Source organism: Lithobates pipiens, unplaced genomic scaffold (assembly GCF_037356315.1).
Source record: "Lithobates pipiens isolate NorthernLeopardFrog02 unplaced genomic scaffold, aLitPip1_a1.2 Scaffold_3, whole genome shotgun sequence".
NCBI classification, from domain to species: Eukaryota; Metazoa; Chordata; class Amphibia; order Anura; family Ranidae; genus Lithobates; species Lithobates pipiens.
Genome location: NW_027507790.1, coordinates 14,907,039 through 14,920,420, shown reverse-complemented (window position 1 = coordinate 14,920,420; position 13,382 = coordinate 14,907,039). Strand labels below are relative to the sequence as shown.

General features: G+C 43.9%; 1 protein-coding gene across 5 annotated transcripts in view; it reads right to left on the bottom strand.

Annotated features, from left to right (window-relative positions):
- Nucleotides 1-13,382, bottom strand: part of ACACB (acetyl-CoA carboxylase beta) — a 165,551-nt gene that overhangs the window by 101,270 nt on the left and 50,899 nt on the right. For all 5 annotated transcript variants that reach the window (XM_077461310.1, XM_077461312.1, XM_077461311.1 and 2 more), the window contains 5 exons: nucleotides 6,436-6,574; nucleotides 6,118-6,227; nucleotides 5,231-5,312; nucleotides 2,781-2,879; nucleotides 2,542-2,648 (listed from right to left, as the gene is read on the bottom strand). In XM_077461310.1, the coding sequence (XP_077317436.1) occupies nucleotides 2,542-2,648; nucleotides 2,781-2,879; nucleotides 5,231-5,312; nucleotides 6,118-6,227; nucleotides 6,436-6,574 (537 nt within the window). The remainder of the gene's footprint in view (nucleotides 1-2,541; nucleotides 2,649-2,780; nucleotides 2,880-5,230; nucleotides 5,313-6,117; nucleotides 6,228-6,435; nucleotides 6,575-13,382) is intronic.

Below are 13,382 nucleotides of genomic sequence, written 5' to 3'. Positions count from 1 at the left end.
GGCACTGCAGAGTATTGGCGGCATTGCAGAGTATTGGCGAGCATTGCAGAGTATTGGCAGGTATTGCAGAGTATTGGCAGGCATTGCAGAGTATTGGCGGGCATTGCAGAGTATTGGCGGGTATTGCAGAGTATTGGCTGGTATTGCAGAGTATTGGGGGGTATTGCAGAGTATTGGGGGGTATTGCAGAGTATTAGCTGGTATTGCAGAGTATTGCAGAGTATTGGGGGGTATTGCAGAGTATTGGCTGGTATTGCAGAGTATGGGTGGGTATTGCAGAGTATTGGGGGGTATTGCAGAGTATTGGTGGGTATTGCAGAGTATTGGCGGGTATTGCAGAGTATTGGGGGGTATTGCAGAGTATTGGGGGGTATTGCAGAGTATTGGCAGGTATTGCAGAGTATTGGAGGGTATTGCAGTGTATTGGCAGGTATTGCAGAGTATTGGAGGGTATTGCAGAGTATTGGCTGGTAGTGCAGAGTATTGGCAGGGAATTGAGGGGTTAAATTCGGTGAGCAGCGATGTGGGCACTGCAGATGCAGCCCACAGCGCTGCTGACACCGATCTCTTCCCCCTCCGCTGTACCGATCGGTACAGAGAGGGGGAGGGAGGAACCGGCGTCATAACAAGACGCCGGTTTGTTTACAAGTGATCACTCCGTCATTTGACGGAGCGATCACGTGGTAAACGGCCGCGATGAACTCTCGAGTGCGCGCCCCAGGGGGCGCGCGAGAGCGGAATTCATATGACGGCCTCCCAGAGTTAAGAAACCGCCCTGTAGCCGTCATTCGGCTATAGGGCGGTTGTTAAGTGGTTAAAGCACCTAAAGACACAATAAGCAAATACGGGGATTTGGTCACTCCATATGGCCATACAGTACTTAGGCTCGCTACTGCGTCAAAGTACCCCATTTTCAGTGGTTCCTACACTATTCAAAGAATGAAAGATCCCACTTCTCAACAATGGGAGAAATACATTCCTCTTTAAGGGAGAACTAAAAGGACTCCTCCTATAACTCAGGACACTGATTAGAAGTACTGGTGAGGGATGACAGGGTGGATCCATCCCAAGGGGTCTGGTCAGGATCCATATAACATAAATACAAAGATTTGGGGGGGTACACCCTAACTATGAATGAATAAGTTGCATAGCGCAAGATATGCAAACTAAATCGCCTCAGGGCGCTTTTGCTGCCAGTGTCTGCCTGGGTTTTCAGAAGAGATGGGTCTTGAGCTTCTTCCTGAAGGCCAGAAAGTTTTCCTCCGAGCGGATGTCCGCGGCTAGAGCATTCCATAGCCGCGGTCCTTGTACTGGGAACCTTTGTTTGCGTTTTAATTTGTAACGGGTCTTGGGGATGTGGAGGAGGTTCTGGTTAGTTGACGAGAGAGTGCGACCTGGGGTGTAGTGCTTTATTTTGTCACAGAGGTATTGCAGGGCTTTTCCTTGTGCACATTTGTGAGTGAGGCAGAGGGTCTTGAATGTAACTCAATCCTTCATGGCTAGCCGATGGAGGGTCCTCAGGGACGGGGTGATTGATTCCCATGTTTTTTTTTCCAGTTACCAGTCTGGCTGCTGTGTTCTTGACAGTTTGCAGACATGAAATTTGGTATTTTGGAAGTCCTAGGTAGAGGGGATTTGCTTAGTCGAGTCGCGAATTGATGATTGTTCCAACTACTTCTGCTGTATCTCCTTCCAGGATGGAGTTTGACTCAAAGATGACTTTGAGGCTTTTGGCTTTAGTGCTGGGGGTGATGGGTTGTCCGAGGATGGTGAGTGGTATGGACATCATGCCAGGGTTTTTGTTTCGGTTTGCATGAAGGAAGAGGAGTTCTTAGTGCTTCACATTAAGTGTCACAGGAGTGGGGCAGCAGGACAGGAGAAGGGCAGCAGTGAGACAGGAGGCAGGGTCACTCTGATCACACACCTTGAGAAAAGCCAGTCCTCCCAGATCTCACCAAGTCTTGCAGCGGCTCCTCCAGATGGTGTCAGTGGAGAGGATCTGGTGCCAGGCGGGGTAGCTGTGTCCCAGGCAGGCATGTTAGGATCTCTGTCGGCAGCTGCAGCAAAAAGCGGGGGGGGTAGGGTTCTTTCACCCTGAATACCTCCTCCTCCTCTTTCAGGGTGTCCTTCACTGGCACCCCCTGGCCTGACCCACACTGCACAGCATGCCAACCCCTCCATGCACATACCAGGGATCCTCCTACCACTCTGCATTCCTCCAGGTCAGCTCTGACAGCGGAACATGTACACCGCCAAATCCCCCCCCCCCTCCCAGCCAAGCACCCCATGGCGGCTTTCTAAGCTGCCTTATGCTGGTGTCGGCCCTGCTGACGCCTGTTAGAAACTTGTTTAAAGTGACAGTGAGAACTGCAATTAACATATTTAAGATATGTGTTTAACATCCCTAAACTGAAGCTGAATGGTGCTTCAACAAAGCTTGCCATAAGCTTTGCAAATGCTTCATAAAATCTTGTTATACACACTGCTCTCATCCAAGCTGCAGCCTGTGTGAACAAATCTATCAGATATTTGAATCTTTACCTCTAAACCTTCATCCACGTCTTTCACACAGCCGCGATCATACACGTCAGTGGGAACACAAATACTTTGCTGCTGTTTGTCCTCTGCGTTATAGTCTAGAACTAGACCTATAGCACAAAAAAAGTTAAGAAAATCTTAAGAAGATAACTGCAGGATAACTGCTTGAACAAATTGCGATTATTATATAAACAGATAATACAAATAATCTTGGCAGTGACAGAAAACAACAAAAGCCATACCATCTCCACTCCACGACAAGGTTGGGATTCCTACAGTTTGAGCAACTATTGTTGAAGCCACTTTGTCTCCCAGTGCCCACATTGCTTCACTTGGAGGTCCTACACACAAACATGACTATTAATAAGAAATCATTTAAAATTGTAAATGTTTTTTTTTTTTAAATAGAATGGGTAAGGGTTAGAACCTCTGTCAGGTTTTTATTACCATCTGTGTTGCCATTGAGGAACTTTCCCTTTACTTCCAGGCCCAGGAGACAGCAAAAAAATCTGATAAAGATTCTAATCCTTCCCTTCCTAGCCAATTTAAATAATATTGCAGTTCTACTTTAAATCAAAATACACACAGAAAAATATTCTAGTAGGCATATTTAGGAAACCAATTACCAGCTAGCCAAGCGGCAAATGAAGAAAGATTAGATTAGCGTTCTTTTACTCTACCAAAATAAATACATAAATAAATAAAATTTCATAACACATTAAAATGATAATGTAACAAATCTAGAATTGTTTTTAGGATGTCCTTAGTCTTTTGACCCGCCCCAGCCTTTTACAAGACAGTGAAAGGAGAAGCAGTACAGCGATGAGCTCCTCCCATCAGCATGCTTCTTGTCAGCAGTGCTCTTATCCCAGCAGCTAAATTGTTTGAGCCGAGGAAGGATTTAGAATAGGTTTTCGCAACCCATCTCCTTCACCCCAAAGCTGTGGGCACCCAAGATTTTTGTGCACGGGAAGAAAGGTCTGCTTTAATGATTACAGAGCTGCATTCATTTGTGTCTTTTATACCTGCCTTGAGTTCAGTTTTAAACATTAACAATTCTACCTTTATAAACTGCAGAAACGTGCTTAACCGCTTCCGGACCACCCCATGTGTATATGATATATATATATAAAAATATATATATATATATATATTTATTAGTATCGGTATCGATACCGAGCATTTGCGTGAGTACTTGTACTCACACAAATGCTCCCGATGTCTTAGCCGATAGTCAGCGGGCGGAAGGGATCGCAAGTCCTCAAACATAGAGTGTCAGGCTCGGCGACCGGAGACGTCACATTCGGTAATGGAAGTGACGCTCCGTGTTGCAAACTGCGATGGGTCGCCAAATATGTCGTTACACCGTTGCTTGTTTGAAAATCCAGCCAATCTAGCCAGTGCCCATCTAGTCAGTGCCACTGCCAGCTATCAGTGTGTGCCACCTATCAGTGCCCATCAGTGCGTGTAAAAAAAAAGTATCGGTAATCTTAAAAAAGTGGTATCGGGACAACCCTATTATATATATATATATTATACACACATAGTGCGCCAAGGTGGCCTTTCAGCACGAAAATAACGTACCTGTACGTGATTTTTTTCTTTGGGTCAGGGGCAAGCATGCACGCCGCCGGCGACCTGCTCCCACTGTGAATGAACACAGTGGGAGCAAATCAGCGGGTCTGTGGGACTGAGCTGATGTAGATAGAACGTCAGTCTGCCCATGTAAACAAGGTTGGTGGTGGTTCTGTCAAAGGGGAAGATGGAGATCTTGTGTTTCCCCCTTAGCAGGCACTCCCAGGGAACACATTTAACCCTTTGATCGGCCCTGATGGTCTCCTCTTTCCTGCCAAGTGTCAATAGTACAGTGACAGTGCAATTTCTTTTAGCACTGATCACTGTATTGGTGTCACTGGTCCCCAAAAAGTGTCAGATTTGTCTGTCGCAATGTCACAGTCCCGCTAAAAATCGCTGAACGCTCCCATTACTAGTAAAAAAAAAATTTAAATCCATAAATACATCCCATAGTTTGTAGATGGTATAACTTTTGTGCAAACCAATCAATACATACCTATTGGGATTTTTTTTTTTACGAAAATATGTAGCAGAATACATATTGGCCTAAATTAAGTGATCAAATACCCCAAAAAAAAAAGCGCTATTTGTGGTAAAAAATTACATTTTCATTTTATTTGTGTACAGCATTGCACGACTGCGCAATTGTCAGTTAAAGTAATGCAGTGGCATAATGCAAAAAATGGCCTGGTCATGAAGAGGGGGGGGAACCTTCCAGAGCTGAAGAGGTTAAACTAAACATACATGGTTAGACTTCTCTATCCATGCTAAACAATGTGGACGAAGAATTTGGACTTTTGGTTATTGCATTCTAGCAGACGCAGCTTCTGCTATTACTTTAATACCCAAACAGTGACTGTATCAGATTAGATGCAGTTACTGTTCAGACAAAAATTCCACCTGGATCCTTTTGATTTTTCATTCAACTTTTGTGGATCCAGGTGGTGCCGACAGGGCCACCCACAGCTTGAATTTCAGCCAATGCAGCAGGAATTGGAGGAAATTCAAGCTATATATGGTCAGATGTTGTGTCTTTATTAAGAGTTTTATGAATCCATTGTGAAGTTGGTCCTACTGTTCTCCCTTATGGTACTATTTTATGAATAGGTAGCATTACCCATGAATGCAATGTTCTGTTTCTGCAGCAGTTCTGGAAGTTTTGGATTTTCTGAGGCATGGCCCCATCCAGCCCACACAGCCTATAGTATAGGAAAACATTGATTAGAGCAAATACTGAAAACATCTTTATCTACCATGCTGTTGTAATGATCTACAATTGTACACTGGAAAAAGAGCTGCCTAAATATAAAATGCACCTATCACTAAACTCTTTTTTTTTCATGACATAAAAACAATGGATTTATACAAGCAACCCAATAAGAAATCTCTACTGTAATAAAACATCAATGAGAAATAAGTAGGGGCAGGGATTCCCCCCCCCCCCTCAGGGAATAGGTGCAGGAATGCCCCCTGAGTCAATTATTGTCCCACCCCCTACCCATATCTGAGCCCCATTTCTTGATCCTACCTCCCAGTACCTCCCCTTTTAGAGAATACAGAGCCATGTATAATTTTGTGATGCTAAGTAATTTGTATGGAATTTGTTAATGAAAAAATAGATCCCCTGCAGCCAGCAGCAATAGACTCTCCCCAGTAACAATAGACTTCCCTCAGCAACAATGGACCCCCCCAAAAAATAGCACCCTAGCAACAACAGACCTTGAACAGCAACAGATCTCCCAGTGGCAAGCATCAATAGACCCTTCCTTCGGCAGCAGATCCTTTCTAGCAACAATTGACCCCCCACACACACATAAAGCATCCCCCACCTCCCCAGCAACAAAAGAACATCATGCAAAAAAGATCCCCTCCAGCAACCATAGATTCCCCAGCAGCCAGCATCAAATGGACCCTCCAGCACACCCCAGTACCCCTTGTCATTATGGTACATTCGGTAGTAGTAGAGTAAGGGTAAGTATTACATAAATGCACAGCAGACTTTACCTGAACCGGAATTCTTTTGGCAATGTCAACAATCAGCTCCACATTGGCATAGTTATTATTATTTGGTCCTCCTGGCACTGGCACATAGTGATCAGCCATTTTGATGTACTCTAAATATAAAAAGAACAGGTACTTTTAAATATACTTCAAGATCTGGTGCAGATTTCCCCCTTAAATTTCAGTAAGATCACAAAAGGTGGGCAAACAGACATAATGAAATACGTCATATTTATTTATCTTTTATTTCATGGTTGTTGATTTGCTCAGTTATTCCTTAACTTTACATTCAACACATCAACACTTTGCTCTATTACACACCTGCATTCGCTTTGAGGTCTTCTGGGGTAACCATAACCACAAACCGTATTGCTCGCTCATTTCGAAACATTTCATATGACCATCTCCTAATAGAGCGCATGCACTTGACTGCTGCAATGCCATTATTTGCAATAAGTACCTGTAAATGACATAATACCCAATTTTTTAGATATTTTTAATAAAGTGCATTACTAGCTTGCTTCATACACTTTGATACAGTTATTTTTTTTTTTTTAACTCGGCAGAGACAACAATTTGGTGAGGGTACGGATACTTATTAAATGTCACAGTATGAGATTCTGGGGTTGATTTACTAAAACTGCATAGTGCAAAATCGGGTGCAGCTCTGCATAGAAACCAATTAGCTTCCAGTATTTTTAATTTTTTTTTAATCAAAGCTTAATTGAACAAGCGGAAGTTAGAAGGGGATTGGCTTTCTAAATCTCCTCCAGGCTGCTTATTTATACTATAAGCATCTACGGGAACCAGCAGGCCTATGTTTGCACTGATTATATCTACTGTATATACTCGAGTATAAACCAACTTTTTCAGCACATGTTTATGCTGAAAAAGCCCCCCTCGGCTTATACTCGAGTGTGGGTACAGCCTCACTGTGCCCATCTGCAGCTGAACCTTTGATAACCAAAAGAGTGGGTGTCTCCCGCTGTGTCATGCAGTCTGTTTGGTGGCTGTCCACTGTAACAAAGCCCCACCTCCTCCTCGTCTGTGATACGGAACACTGATTCAGTTTCCCAGCATTGCACCAGTGTTGGGCACAGTGAGGCTGCAATTGGGCACAACGAGGCTGCAGATGGGCAGAGTGAGGGTGCAGATGGGCACTGATGATACAGGTGTGCACAACGAGGCTGGAGATGGGCACAGTGAGGCTGCAAATGGACACAGTGAGGCTGCAGATGGGCACAGTGAGGCTGCAGATGGGCACTGAAGATACAGGTGTGCACAGTGAGGCTGTAAATGGGCACAGTGAGGCTGTAAATGGGCACAGTGAGGCTGCAGATGGGCACTGAAGATACAGGTGTGCACAGTGAGGCTGTAAATGGGCACAGTGAGACTGCAGATGGGCACAGTGAGGCTGCAGATGGGCATTGTTTTCCCAGTAGCTGCTGAATTTCCCACCCTAGGCTTATACATGAGTCAATACGTTTTCCCAGTATTTGTGGTAAAATTAGGTGCCTCAGCTTATATTCGGGTTGGCTTATACTCGAGTATATACGGTATATTGTTGTTTCCCCCCCTCCCTTCCTTTTATTGTATTTCCAGTTGGATTAATCTGCTGCTTCATTTTAGTTTTTTTTCTGACTGTAGCTTGAACATGTGCTTTCTGGAAATGGCCTTGAGGCATAATGTGACTTACGGGCATTAAGATTGTTGAGTCTTAATTTGTAGCATTGTATGTCACACCTGCTTATGGATACTGGTATGTTTCCTTGCCCTTATTTCTGTATTTGTAAAACTTAAAATAAAGCGGATTGGCTACCATCCAAAGCTGCACCAGATTTTTCACTCTCTCTAGTTGTAAAAGTTCCTATCCCCCACAAACATAAAAGACCAAAAAGTCAAAGAAGTCTTACATACCATAATTGCATAAACACTTTCAAGGGGCTTGAACAGCATATTGGTGAGATAAAAGGACACGGTAAAATGAAAAGCAGACACTTTGTGGTTGTATTGTATTTACTGTATTTACTAAAGTCAAATCCACTTTGCACTACAAGTGCAGTCACTGTAGATCTGAGGGGAAGCTCTGCTGATTTTATCATCCAATCATGTGCAATCTAAAATGCTGTTTTTTTTCTTGCATGTCCCCCTCGGATCTACAGCGACTGCGTTTCCAAGTGCACTTGCAAGGCAAAGTGGATTTGCCTTTAGTAAATAACCCCCTTTGTGCTGGCTGTTGTGCAGCCTATGTGTTATTTGCTTCCAGTAGACAAAGAACAAGGTTACTTTAATGCATAACTTATTAGGGAAGAATAAGGGCTGCAGTGAAACACTACTAAGGCCGGATTCCCACCTATGCATTGTCTTAATGTGTGCGTCTTAAAAGGGAGTTACACAGATTATTAACAAAACTGTCAGGTGTAAAGGTTAAACGTGTAGGAAAAGAATAAGTCAGAGAGAAGATAATGAAACTGTCAAAATTGAAACAGTTAAAGTATCATTTATTTATTTATTTTGGATAGAGTGGAGATGGATTAGAACACCTGTCAGTTTTTATTGATGTCTGCAGCCTCATTAAGAAGATCCAACTTCTCTAAATTGTGCTGGTTACCATTATCATTGAAAGTGTGAATTGTCCCCAGAAAAGTGATAGAGGGGAAATGTTCCAATGGAGACACTAGTTGTGTGACCTGGGGGTCCTCAAAGAATTTCCTTATTTTGCAGGGATTTCCTCTCACTTCCTGTTTTGGGAAAGAGACGGAGAAAAAAAAATCTCACTTGCTCTATCCAAAATGAAAAAAAAAACAACATTACATTATACTTCCTGTAATGTTCCTTTCCTGGTGCAGATCCATGGCAGCATACTACCACATGTATGCTGGCATGGAGGCACCAGGAAAAAATGTTGCCTATAGTTCTACTTTAAAATACACTACTAAAGTATTGGGACGCCTGCTTTTACAAACAAATCAACTTTCATGGCATCCCAGTCTTAGTCCGTAGGGTTTAATATTGAGTTGGCCCACCCTTTACAACTATAACAGCTTCAGTTCTTCTGGGAAGGCTGTCCACATGTTTTAGGAGCGTGTCTATGGGGATGTTTGACCATTCTTCCAGAAGCGCATTTGTGAGGTCAGGCACTGATGTATGAGAGGGCCTGGCTCGCAGTCTCCACTCCAATTCATCCCAAAGGTGTTCTATCGGGTTGAGGTCAGGTCTTTATGGGCCTTGCTTTGTGCACTGGTCCAAATCATTTCGTGGAGGGGAGATTATGGTGTGGGGTTGTTTTTCAGGGGTTGGGCTTGGCCCCTTAGTTTCAGTGAAGGGAACTCTTAAGGTGTCAGCATACCAAGACATTTTGGACAAGTTCATGCTCCCAAATGTGTGGGAACAGTTTGGGGATGGACCCTTCCTGTTCCAACATGACTGTGCACCAAGTGGACCAAGCAAGGTCCATAAAGACATAGATGAGTGAGTTTGGGCTGGTGGAACTTGACTGACCTGCAGAGTGTGACCTCAACCCGATAGAACACCTTTGGGATGAATTAGAGCCGAGACTGCGAGCCAGGCCTTCTAGTCCAACATCAGTTACTGACCTCACAAATGGACTTCTGGAAGAATGGACAAATATTCCCATAGACACACTTCTAATCCTTGTGAACAGCCTTCTCAGAAGAGTTGAAGCTCTTATAGCTGCAAAGGGTGGGCCAACTCAATATTGAACCCTATGGACTAATGCCCTGTACACACGGTCGGAATTTCTGATGGAAAATGTGCGATCAGATCTTGTTGTCAGAAAATCCGATCGTGTGTGGGCTCCATCTGACTTTTCCCATTGGAATTTCCGACACACAAAGTTTGAGAGCAGGATCTAAAATTTTCCAACAACAAAATCCGATCGTTTAAATTCTGATCGTGTGTAGACAAGTGCCATGCATGCTCACAATAAATTACCAGACGAAAGCTATTGGCTACTGGCCCGTTTATAGTCCCGTCGTACGTGTTCTATGTCACTACGTTCAGAACGATCGGTTTGTGCGACCGTGTGTATGCAAGACAAGTCTGAGCCAACATCTGTCGGAAAAAATCCAATGGATTTTTTTTGTCGGAATGTCCGACCGTATGTATGGGGCCTAAGACTGGGTTGCCATTAACCACTTCCTGACCGGCGCACGCCGATGTACGTTGGCAGAATGGCACGGGCAGGCATATTGGCATACAGGTACGTCCAATTTTAAATGCCGCCCTGCCGGTCGGACCCCCGTGAGTCCGGTCGCGGGTCCCGCGGACTTCATCACCGCGGGCATACCCCGATCGTCTCACGGGGCGGCTGAACTAGGAGATGCCATTGTAAACAGCATCTCCCTATTCTGCCTAGCAACAAGTGATGCTGATCTTGCTCCATGTGATTGGAGCAGAAATCAGTGTTCACTGAAAGAAAGCCCAGCCCCCCACAGTTAGTAACACACCCCTAGGAACACTTAACCCCTACACTGCCACCCACTGGTTAACCCCTTCACTGCCAGTGTCATTTACACAGGAATCACTGCATTTGTATAGCAGTGATTGCTTTATAAATGATAATGGTCCCAAAAATGTCCGATGTGTCCGCCATAATGTCGCAGTCACAATAAAAATCGCTGATCGCCGCCATTACTAGTAAAAAAAAAAATTATTAATAAAAATGTCATAAAACTATCCCCTATTTTGTAAACGCTATAACTTTTGCGCAAACCAATCAATAATCGCTTATTGCGTTTTTTTTTACCAAAAATATGTAGAAGACTACGTATCGGCCTAAACTGAGGGAAAAAAATGTTTTTTTTATATTTTTGAGGGATATTTATGATAACAAAAAGTAAAAAATAATGCGTTTTTTTCAAAATTGTCGCTCTATTTTTGTTTATAGTGCAAAAAATAAAAACCACAGAGGTGATCAAATACCACAAAAAGAAAGCTCTATTTGTGGGAAAAAAAGGACTTCAATTTTGTTTGGGAGCCACGTCGCACGACCGCGCAATTGTCAGTTAAAGCGACGCAGTGCCGAATCGCAAAAAGTGGTCTGGTCTTTGGCCAGCAAAATGTTCCGGGGCTGAAGTGGTTAAAGTTCAAATACTTTTGATAATATAGTGTAGCAATGTTATCAAAACTGGAGCAGACTGAGAAACTGGAGCAGCTGTGCTCAGTAACCAACTTCTCTTTTCGGCTTGTTCAGGTAAGCTTTGAAAATAAATGCTTGAAACTGACCGGTTGCCATGCACAGCTGCTCCAGTCTTAGTAACTTGTTTGTTTTATGTTTTGCAGATTGGACAGGGGTTTTAGGGCCAGTTCACACCTGAATCACACAAGAAAGTGATCCACAATTCAGTGCAGTGCAGTTTTGCAGCCCATTCAGTTAAATTGGCTGAAATCGCACAAAAAGTAGTGCATGCACCACTTTTTAGAAAATGCACCGCATCAAATCACATGGTACTGTGGTACCATGCGATCTGGTGCAGGAAACAAGCTGCATTTTTGATCTGCATTTGGGGTGCCATTACCAACGTATTGGCACCCCCAGCAGGTTGCAAAGGCACTGTATTTAGAATGCAGTGTGGGCATTGCCACAGAACGCAACCTTACCACAACAAGTTCTGGTGTGAACTGACCCTAAAGTCAACATACATGTTACAATCTGATTGTATTAGTTTTGTACAGTCGACTTTAGATTAACCAAAACTAGGTCAAATGAGGACCTAAAGCGTCTATGCAATTTATTTGTGTCCAGTTGGGCAGGCCCTCGCAATACATAATTGTTGGTAGACCTAAAGGAGATTGTAGAAATAGAATGTGGTGGGTGGGTGTTGATTTTTACAGGAAGGTGAACACAGATGGACTGATACTGATTTAGGACACAGGAAACGGTTGCTTCTACATAGTGGTGTGTTCTGGTTATATGTTGTTGTGGCAGTGAAGTTCCGTACTAGATATGTAGTAGCAGGGGTGTCAAAATCATAGGAGTGAGGTTACTGACCATCCTAGGTACCCCGAATTTTGTTTCATGTGAATTTTTTGGGGAGGAAAAAGGGTACAAAAACAGTCCAATATGCCGCCTCTAAGGAGTCAGAGCATAGGGACACCCCTCTTGCCACTGTGTGGTGAGGGAAGCCTGCCCCAAGGGGATTGAATCTCCGGGGCAGGCAGGAAGCCCTTCTACTCATGCAACATTTATCTCCGCTACTCCCCATTGTTATGATTGTTGTGATTACTTACACCCTGACTGTGTCACTTTCACCCTTTGATGACCCCCCCCCCTCCTGACCCCCCCCTTCTCCCCCTCTCTGTGCCCCCCCCCCCCCATCCCCCTCCTTTTTTTTTCCTTGTTTTGTTTGGCTGTATTTGGCTATGTTGTAATGTTAAGCTGGAAACATGGCATGGAGATGAAACAGAAAATGAAAATTGGAAAATAAAGATTATGCAAACAAAAGAAAGCTAAGGAGTGACTGAACGGAATAAAGCCCAACTCCAGGACACTATAAAATGATTTCTTGCAGTGCACTGCAAGAGTTGAAATGCTAATTTTTCCTATTCTTACCCAATACTCTGCTCCTCCTGCAGGTGGCGCACCGGCAGAGCTATGGGCCCACCTTTTCCCCACCTTAGCCTGCTGGAAGGTGGGGAAAAAGCAGCTGCAGGATTGGGTAAAGTAAATCCTCTTTACTATCTCCTCTAGACCTAAACAAGACATTAAACCCTGTAGTGCGGGCACAGCCTGCCTCCAAGGGATCATTTTTAAGTTTCCCAGAGTTGGTCTTAAAATATTTTGGCAGGTAAAATAGTTTAAATATAAAGTATGTAGGACAGTTGCGTTTTTTTGCTTGGCTGGAGTTTCAGGTAAATTTCTGTTAATACTGGCTTAACTTTTAACTTTGGACTATGCTCCCTGGAAGTGCGACAAGGCCTGGCCTCCCTGAACGTCACAATAGCTAGTTTATTGTAATTGTTTGGGCTTTCTCTCTATCTTAAGGCCAAGGTTGGCCATACATGGTTTGAATCTCGGCCGGTTCAGCAGGATTCGAACCGTTACTGGGCAGGCTGAATGTACCAAGTTGATCAATCGCTCAACCTGGGTACAAGCAGCCTGCCGGATTCTCTTGCGATTATCACTGCCAGATGCTATAGGGATGAGATGGGGTGAATTCCCCACGCCGGAAGAAAACAATTGCTGATTCCCCTGTCAACACTGTCTGTGTTGATGGGAGAATCGTGCAATTTTTGTTTCCTGCAAC